Source organism: Mercenaria mercenaria, chromosome 13, assembly GCF_021730395.1.
Source record: "Mercenaria mercenaria strain notata chromosome 13, MADL_Memer_1, whole genome shotgun sequence".
Taxonomy (NCBI): Eukaryota; Metazoa; Mollusca; class Bivalvia; order Venerida; family Veneridae; genus Mercenaria; species Mercenaria mercenaria.
The window spans coordinates 78484076-78494436 of record NC_069373.1 but is presented as its reverse complement, the minus strand read 5'-3'; the positions used below and the strand labels follow the sequence as shown (position 1 = coordinate 78494436).

Genomic DNA, 10361 nt, shown 5'->3' with positions numbered 1-10361 from the left:
CCGAATGTGACACAGTCTCAAACTTGACCTAGATATCATAAAGTTGAACATTCTCACCAATTTTCATGAAGATCCATTGAAAAATATGGCCTCTAGTGAGGTCAAAAGGTCTTTCTATGTTGAGACCTGGTGACCTAGTTTTTGACCGCAGTTGACCTGGTTTCAAACTTGACCTAGATATCATCAAGATGAACATTCAGACCAACTTTCATACAGATCCCATGAAAACTATGGCCTCTAGAGAGGTCACAAGGTTTTTCTATTACTTGACCTACTGACCCTTTCTATGTTGAGACCTGGTGACCTAGTTTTTGACCGCAGTTGACCCGGTTTCAAACTTGACCTAGATATCATCAAGATGAACATTCAGACCAACTTTCATACAGATCCCATGAAAAATATGGCCTCTAGAGAGGTCACAAGGTTTTTCTATTATTTGACTTACTGACCTAGTTTTAGACCGGACGTGAGCCAGTTTCAAACTTGACTTAGATATCATCAAGGTGAACATTCTGACCAATTTTCATGAAGATCCCTTGAAAAATATGGCCTCTAGAGAGGTCACAAGGATTTTCTATTATTTGACCTACTGACCTAGTTTTTGACAGTTGACCCAGTTTCAAACTTGACTTAGATATCAACAAGATGAACATTCTGATCAATTTTCATGCAGAAACAATGAAAAATACGGCCTCTACAGAGGTCACAAGCTTTTTCTATTATTTGACCTACTGACCTAGTTTTGGACCGGACATGACCCAGTTTCGAACTTGACCTAGATATCATCAAGATGAACATTCTGACCAATTTTCATGCAGATCCAATGAAAAATATGACCTCCAGAGAGGTCACAAGGATTTTCTATTATTTGACCTACTGACCTAGTTTTTAAACGCATGTGACCCAGTTTCGAACTTGACCTAGATATCATCAAGGTGAACATTCAGACCAACTTTCATGAAGATCTTGTGAAAAATATGGCCTCTAGAGAGGTCACAAGGTTTTTCTATTTTTAGACCTACTGACCTAGTTTTTGACGGCACGTGACCCAGTTTCCAACCTGACCTACATATCATCAAGGTGAACATTCTGACCAACTTTCATTAAGATCCCGTTAAAAATGTGACCTCTAGAGTGGTCACAAGCAAAAATTTACGGACGCACGCACGGATGACGGACGCAGCGCGATCACAAAGTGACAGGTGAGCTAACAAGAGCTGTCGGAAGACAGCAACGCTCGACTATTCAACAGCCTTGTCAATTGAATGAATACAAAAGTTGAAAAAGGGGCATAATTTTGTAAAATGCAAAGTAGAGGTATTGAACCTCTGTACTGCATGTCATATCATGACAGTGAACAAGTGTTTGAAGTTTCAATCCTTTCCAATTTGTGGATACTGAGATACCAGCTTACATACAAAAACTTAACCAAAAACTGCTAAGTCAAAGGGGCATAATTTTGTAAAAATGCCAAGTAGAGTTATGGGACCTTCACAGTGCATGTTAGATCATGACAGTGAACAAGTGTGTGAAGTTTCAATCCATTCCAATTAGCGGATACTGAGATACCAGATTACATACAAAAATTTAACCAAAACTTGCTAAGTCGAAAAAGGGGCATAATTTAAAAAAAAAAAAGAGTAGAGTTATGGGACTTGCTTAGTGCATGTCAGATCATGACAGTGAACAAGTATGTGAAGTTTCAATCCATTCCCATTAGTAAGTACTGAGATACCAGCTTACATACAAAACCTTAACCAAAAATTTCTAAGTCGAAAAAGGGGCATAATTTTGTAAAAAAGCAAAATAGAGTTATGGAACCTGTGCAATTTAGGTCAGTTCATCACAGTGAATAAGTGTGTGAAGTTTCAATCCATTCCCACAAGTGGTTACTGAGTTACCAGCTTACATACAAAACCTTAACCAAAAAATTTCTAAGTTGAAAAAGGGGCATAATTTTGTAAAAAAGCAAAACAGACTTATGGAACCAGTGCAATGTAAGTCAGTTTGTCACAGTGAATAAGTGTGTGAAGTTTCAATCCATTCCCACAAGTGGTTACTGAGATACCAGCTTACATACAAAACCTAAACCAAAATCGGGACGCCGACGCGGACGCATGGGCGAGTCCAATAGCTCTACTATTCTATGAATAGTCGAGCTAAAAAGGGATCTGCCAAATAAAAACAAGAGCAATGCAGAGCAATATACATAAAGCAAAGCCATATATGACATTTGACCCATAAGTGTGACCTTGACCTTGAAGCGAGTCATCCAAAACATGTGCTCTGCACGTTGCCTCAGTGTGGTGAACATTTGTGCCAAGTTTCTTTGAAATCCTTCAAGCAGTTCAAGAGTTACAGAGCGGACACAGCAAAGTCATACATGACCTTTCACTCCTAAGTGTGACCTTGACCTCGAAGCTAGTCATCCGAAACAAGCGCTCTGCATGTCGTCTCAGTGTGGTGAACATTTGTGCCAAGTGTCTTTGAAATCCTTCAAGCATTTCAAGAGTTAACAGAGCAGACACGAATCACACTCATATGACCTTTGACCCCTTAGTGTGACCTTGACCTTGAAGCTGGTCATCCGAAACAAGCGCTCTGCACGTCGTCTCCATATGGTGAACATTTGTGTCAAGTTTCTTTGAAATCCTGCAAGAGGTTCAAGAGTTACAGAGCGGACACGAAATTGCTAACGGAAGGACGGACACCGGGGGTATAACATAATACGTCTATTTGGGCATATAAAAAATAAAATTACTGTGTTCCATCTATAGTTTCATGTGTATTTGCATCATTTAATCAAATTAATGTGTATAAACAGAGAAATAACAAGAGTTTACACTACCAAATCCTGACATAGGGTAAAATTACTAAAATGAGAGAAATGAGTGAAAACAGAATACAGCACAAGTGCAAAATTGTACGATCGCATATAAACATTGATATTTATTTACCTACATTGTATTGGCATTTAATGCAAAACAATGGTGTTAAAGAGTTCTTAGCATGAGACACAGTTTGAATATCACATTTGCCAGAATGAAACTACATTTTCCAAGATAATTAAAATCAAGTTTGTGTGTTTTACAATCTTTCAAGTGGACGTGCATTATGTATAATGCAATATCTAGCATTTGAAGTCTTATTTCTAGGTCCCCTATTACATAATAACTACAGCAAGCAGAATTCAAAGCTTTTTGCATAATATGCATCATATGCTAATTAGTTATCTGCTCAACTGTAATGTTTCATTATATGATTTATATCACTGAATCAGTTCCACATCTTCATTGGTAGTTGTGTCTGTTCATTATACTCACACGAATGCATAATACAACTTCAGGGCTGAGGCTGTCATAAATTCATTGCAAGATTACCAGTACAATACAATACAATACAATACAAAAACAAAAGCTGTTTGTAAAACACACATGTCCCCCATAATAAGTTGTCCCAATTTTAGTCCCCTGATCATAATGACCTTGACCTGCTAACCCCCAAAACATTACATGTCATGTACTTAATATGCCCAATCATGCTATCAAGTTTGAAGATACTGGGTCAACTGGCTGTCAAGTGATTGAGCGGAAATGGTTTTTCAGGCCCACGTGACCTTGACCTTTGACTATTAAACTGACCATAAAAACAACAGGGGTCATCTACTTCATACGCCCGATCATGCTATCCAGTTTAGAGGTTAGGGTCAAGTGGTTCTCAAATTATCATGCAGAAATAATTTCAATGTTCAGGTCCCTGTGACCTTGATCTTCGGCCAATGACCCAAACCCAGTATGGGTCATCTGCTTCATACGCCCAATCACACTATCAAGTTTGAAGGTTTTGGGTCAAGTTCTCTGGAGCGGGGCATAACAAAAGGAAACAATAGAATATATGATACATTTAACATTTTACATGTCTAAAAATATAAAATAAACAGCAGAGTCTGTCAGTTAGATAAATGGGTAATAAAACAACAGGAACGCTTACTAAAATATAAACATTATCTTTAACAATTTCAAAAAAACTACTTTTTATATAGAAAGGGTCAGAGCAGTATGAAACACAGGGAGAAAGCAAGGGTGATTATCAAGCAGATAATTTATAATGGCTTTATTGGTTTATCCATTTTTTTTTCATGTAAGGTAGGTGAAAGATGCCATTTATTTTTCCTTTTTCTTGCTGTCTGCATATAAAGCAGTACTTACAGCAAAACAGAACATGTTCACAAAGTGAACCTGACCTATATCAAAAACTTTAGATATAAAATGTCCTGAAATGTATTTAAAAAATTCAGCATATTTTATTAGCTCGAGGTCTAATAACTTTAAAACTACAAATCCGGCACAGCTTATCAGTGCACAAATAAAAGAGTTCCTACATTTTGCTTGCGGAGCTTTCATCCATGCAAACACTGCTCCACCGACAGCAAAACAAATGTGTACACCGAGACAAATTTCAAAGCCTAGTATATGACACAATGTTAGAAAATAACTTCCTATTGAAGCTGCCATAAAGATCATGTTCCAAGCTGAACTCCATCTGTTGACGGTATTCATTCCCCAGAGGAATACCAACATGAAGAAAGGCAAAGTATACCATTGGTCAAGAATGGCAAACCCCTTCAACTGAGTCACAATTCTCAATGTTTGTATTGGACCATAACAACAACTTGCCAAGTTGAAAATATAAAACATTTGAGCATCATTTTTTCTGATCTTGTCTTCTGACAGAGCTATAGTAGTAGCAGCACACCAAGCTGCCCCAATGATCACGTAGCCAATGTTAACAACAGAATTGAATGGCATCTTTATCCATCTGGGTAAAAATCCTTTCATTGAGACATGTACACGCTCGGCATAGTGTTGATTTCCAAGTTCAACATGGGCCCCGTTAAAGTACCCTTTATACACAGCATAGCTCATGAGAGCTGTCACTGATAAAACTAGGAATAATGACTTCACCATGATCCATGGCATCATTGTTTCTTCTTTGTCTCCTTGGTGATTCTCACTGAAAATAGAATAAAGAAGTTATTAACTTGTTTGTTTAACATTTCTGTACCATTATTAATACCCTACCATTGGAACACTGGAGGGAACTAATGGAATGCCCTCTGTCAGTCCGCAAATCTTGATCCTGTGATAACTCAAAAAGTAACCAAGCTAGGTTCATAAAACTTTGTATGTGAATAGAGGGCAATATGAAGATTATGCCTGTACCTGACTTATGCTTGTAGGTCAAAGGTCAAGGTCACTATTGACGGTCAAGTTAAAACTGCTTCTGCTCCATACCTTTTATATGCATTGATGGATTATCTAAGTGCTATAATGATGAGACAATGTGTCAACGCATGATCTATGCTTGTCAGTTAAAGGTCAAGGTCACTGTTCAAGGTAAAGTAAAAATTTGTTTCCACTCAATTTACTTTTAATTGCATTGAAGGATTTTTTAGTACTACACAGACGAGTTCCCCATGATAAGACTGTGTCGCGCACATGACCTATGGTTGTCAGATCATTTTTAGCTCGACTATTCAAAGATTAGTCTAGCTAATCTACTCACCCCGGCATCGGCGTCAGTGTTGGTGTCGGAGTCACACCTAGGTTAAAGTTTTGCATGCAAGTACATACGGCTATCATTTAAAGGCATATAACTTTGAAACTTTTTTTCTAGGTCAATTACCAACCTCACTGGGTCAAGTCCCATAACTCTTGACATGTATTTTGGCCAAATTATGCCCCCTTTTGGACTTAGAAAATCCTGGTTAAAGTTTTACATGCAAGTTACAATCTCCAAAACTAATGCAGATATTGAATTGAAACTTCACATGTGTCTTCGGGGTCATAAAACTAGGTGATAGCATCAAGAGCCATAACATGTTTTTTGGCCAAATTATGCCCCCTTTTGGACTTAGAAAATCCTGGTTAAAGTTTTGCATGCAAGTACATATAGCTATTACTTAAAGGTATATAGCTCTGTAACTTATTTTTTTCTTTTCTATATCAATTACCAACCACACTGGGTCAAGTCCCATAACTCTGACATTTATTTTGTGCAAATTATGCCTCCTTTTGGACTTAGAAAATCCTGGTTGAAGTTTAGCATGCAAATTACTATCTACAAATCAAATGCAGATACTGAATTGAAACTTTACTGTTTCTTCAAGGTTATAAAACTAGGTTATAGCATCAAGTTTCATAACTCTGACATTCATTTTGGCCAAATTATGTCCCCTGTAAACTTAAAACTTCTGGTTAAAGTTCTGCATGCAAGTTACTATCTCCAAAACAAATGCAGATAGTGGATTGAAACTCTGTAGATAGTGATATTCCTGCTTCTGGGACAACAATTCGAATATTCGAGCATCTGCTGTCTTACTGACAGCTCTTGTTTTTACCTGTGAGTAGGGGGCTTCTGTATTGCCACTGCAATACTTAGTCATTTCTTTTTTCAGTATTTTCATATCAGACTTTCTTATAATGAATCTATAATATTTAATAATTTTATATAAACAGCTTTTTATGATGTTGGAAGACCCTATGTACCCCTCCAGGCATTATTAGATAACAGCCGGACACCTTAGTAGAACCAACAATGTTCTGTAAGCCTGCTGGATGGCTCCTCACATGAAGAATTCTTCACCCTAAGTAAGGCTCAAACCAATATCAGTGAGGGTCAAGTGATTTGAAGTTGGCAACCATTACCACGTGGACACAGAGGCCCCAGTCTGTAATTTGCCAAGTGTTTAGTAAATACTACCTTAATAACTGGTTCTTTATTCTTAAATAATTAGGAAATGGCAGCTAGAAACCTGTATGACATCTATTCGTGTTACCAATTTTAAAGTGATGGCAACTACAAAATGGATCAAGGCAACCGTAAAAGTGAAAGTCATAAAATATGCCATCTGGACAATCTGAATTAGTAAGATAAAAGAACAATATCAATGGTCATAGAATAGTTAGCTTGATTTCATTTGGAGTATGTAATAAATTTCTTTTATTCAAGAGGGTTAGATAGAAATGAGTAAGACACTTTAATCTCTCTCTAACTTGCAACCTAATTTAAGCTGAATTTTCAAAGTTTTAAAGAGCTGTTGTTTTTGCTGTCTTAAGTCCCAGACAGCATTCTTTTAACAAATCAACATTGCTGGAAAGTATTTGGTAGATGGTCAACAAAGAAGGACTGCTTGAAGGTCTTTAAACTAGGTGACAGCATCAAGAGCCATAACCCTGACATGTATTTTGGCCAAATTATGCCCCCTTTTGGTTAAAGTTTTGCATTCAAGTACATATTGCTATTACTTAAAGGCATATGCTTCCTTCTGGACTTAAGAAAATCCTGGTTAAGGTTTTGCATGCAAGTTACTGAACTTACTGTCTCCAAATCAAATACAGATATTGAATTAAAACTTTACTGTATCTTCAGGGTTATAAAACTAGGTTATAGCATCAAGTCCCATAACTCTTGACATGCATTTTGGCCAAATTATGTCCCCTGTGATCTTAAAACTTCTGGTTGAAGTTTTGCATTCAATTTACTATCTCCAAAACTAATGCAGATACTGGACTGAAACTCTATAGATACTCTAACTTCAAGGGTAATATTGCTGCTTCTGGGACAACAGTTCGAATAGTCGAGCAATTGCTGTCTTACGGACAGCTCTTGTTAAGTCTTTGGTATGACATGGCAGGGTTTCGAACACACAAACTACTAAACTTGAAGCGGACACTCAAACACTGGGCTATCCGTGGTTTCCCTGGCAGCCACATTTCTTTGAAAAAATTTCTAAATCAGGCCAGCAGTCTGAGAGAACTTTTAAAGCTTTTCCTTTTGGTTGCCATGGCAACCAGAGTTCTGCATGAATGACAGATCTGAAAGAGTCTGAAAAGGGACCACCAATGGGACAACCCTGTGATGTTGGCCACAAGTCACTCGCCTTAAACTGTCTATTTGTCCTTCAATATGATTTATGTATGACACACTGAATCATGAATGACAACAACAGTTACTGTGTTTAGTATAAATGCCTTTTCTATTTTTTGCTTTGGCAGCCCCTAAAATCAGTCAAGAAAAACCATTTGAAAAAAATCAGTCAAGAAAAACCATTTGAAAAAAAAAAAGAAAAGGCCTGACAAAAATTTACAGACCAAATTTGGTGATGATCCAGGCAGAAATTAAAGATACTGAGAAAGGTCTGGTGCAGAATTAAGTATTGCAATAAATAAGCTTCAGGTTTCAGACACTCCCACAGTTAGTACTCCCTCTGCATCCAACACACCCCTCTGTTATTAGTACTCCCTCTGTATCTAGTGAAGAAGAGATAGTCAGTACACTTTGCAAATTGTAATCCACCCCAAATTAATTAGGGTTTATACTGATAAGGCATTAAATGAGGTTTTATTGTTAGTTTTATGATTTTGAAGCACATTGATCAGTTGTTATGATTGTAGTTCTACAATGAAAAAGCTTGGCCATTGAGTACCAAAAATTACAAATTAGGAAAACAGGTGAACACTGAATTGCACGACAAAGATGGCGATATAATAGTCGAACTAATCCGACGTATACAGTTTGTTTAATATTGTGACGGTCAAACTGCGGTGGCTGCAGAATTCAGAAATTAAAAAGCAGCCACTCAGCGACAGTAAGCTTGTCTAGGTGATATTATTCATAGCAAGTACATTGAAAAAATCCAAATAGTGTACAAAATACTTCCAATTTATTAGGCACTGTAATTAAACAGTGATTACAATTACGTTTTCATTACTCTATGTCCGACTGATTTAGATTATCCGAAAATGGGCCATCCGAATATATATCACCTGTAAAATAGAAAGGTCAATTTTTAAACAATCATACAATTACTATTGGATTTTAAGACATTATGTGCATCAGTAATGGAACATTCAATAATTTTCTCAGCGACAGTTTAACGATTATATCAGATTAACAGAAAATACAGAATTTAAGCTGCGGGGAGTTTCCTGTGTTTTGGTCTTTTTGAATAAAATCTTTTAACATGTTCTATAATTTGACATCTGTTTTGATGACTTTGCATTGCGCTGCGTGGTGGGGATTGTGAGTCCTCATTTGTTTTTGTTGGACACGATTTTGCCAGGTTTGGGAATGCAGTTTTCTAACAGGTAATTGATATTCCGATAGGAAGTTAATGTGCATTGCTTGTCCAATCTCAAGGTCAAACATCAGTACAAAAATTTCAGAAACCAGGTCAAAATGGAGATAAAGCAGGCCCACACAAACTACGTAGAGTATGACCTAGAAGCACACTCAGGTGATCCAAATAACCCCAAACCAGCTCAAAACTTCTCCCGTAAAAAGCACTTCTCAACCACCAGAAATGCCAAACAGGACACCCAAGGCATTGCCCCACTATCGGAAAATGATAACCTTATCACAGATAGCAGGGGCCAGGCAAATGTTCTCGACCGCCAATTCCAGTCCGTCTTCACTCCAATGAATCCCTTAAAACTAAGTCAGCTATGCTTATTGAAAACCAAATACCTGTTTAGCAACGCCCCAAAGCCTCAATACCCCAAAATGCCTGAAATTTCCATCAGTGTAAATGGTGTCCAAAAGCTTTTGTCCACATTACAGAGTGACAAAGCTTGCGGTCCCGATAACTTAAAACCGGTAGTCCTGAAAAACTTAAGTGTACAAATTGCCCCCCTGGTCACCAAACTTTTCCAAAAATCTCTAGAAACAGGCTCTATCCCTTCTGACTGGTCCAAGGCGAATATCACTCCTCTCTTTAAGAAAGGTGATAAAAAACAAAGAAAAATATCAAACAGGGAACCCTGCTAACTATAGACCCATTTCTCTGACATGTGTTCTTTGCAAAGTTATGGAGCACATTGTCGCATCAAACATCACTAAACATTTCCAGGTCAACAACATACTTTATCACCTGCAACATGGCTTCAGGTCAAAACGGTCATGCGAAACCCAAATATTAGGACTTGTCGAGGACCTATCCAGGAATTTAATTCATGGTCACCAAACAGACTTAATACTCCTCGACTTCTCAAAGGCGTTTGATAAGGTTAATCACCTAAAGTTACTATATAAGCTGCACCAACATGGCATCCAGGACTGCACACTACAGTGGGTCAAATCATTTCTCATTGGTCGCCGTCAGTCCGTCTTAGTCAATGGTGATAAGTCGGATGAGGTCCCGGTCACATCTGGTGTTCCACAGGGCTCTGTCCTCGGTCCTCTTCTCTTTCTGCTACACATAAACGACCTGCCTGAAAATATAGTTTCACAGGTCCGGTTATTTACTGATGATACTGCTGTTTATATCACAGTCAACAATGTTACGCAACAACATACTCTGC

The 10361-nt window shown here is 37.7% G+C and overlaps 1 protein-coding gene across 4 annotated transcripts; it reads right to left on the bottom strand.

Moving 5' to 3' along the window:
• Nucleotides 1–2765: 2765 nt before the first annotated feature.
• Nucleotides 2766–9021, bottom strand: LOC123528677 (transmembrane protein 187-like). 4 transcript variants are annotated; one of them, XM_045308589.2, is made up of 2 exons: nt 8967–9021; nt 2766–5013 (listed from the first exon to the last, which is right to left on the bottom strand). In XM_045308589.2, exon 2 carries the CDS (start codon nt 4980–4982, stop codon nt 4164–4166), a length of 819 nt encoding a protein of 272 aa, XP_045164524.2. In that variant the 5' UTR covers nt 4983–5013; nt 8967–9021; the 3' UTR covers nt 2766–4163. The 4 variants fall into 4 exon arrangements, with proteins under 4 accessions (XP_045164524.2, XP_045164525.2, XP_045164526.2 ...); XM_045308590.2 differs by having other exon boundaries at nt 8872–9004; XM_045308591.2 differs by lacking the exon at nt 8967–9021 and adding an exon at nt 8866–8965.
• Between the last annotated feature and the right edge of the window lie 1340 nt (nt 9022–10361).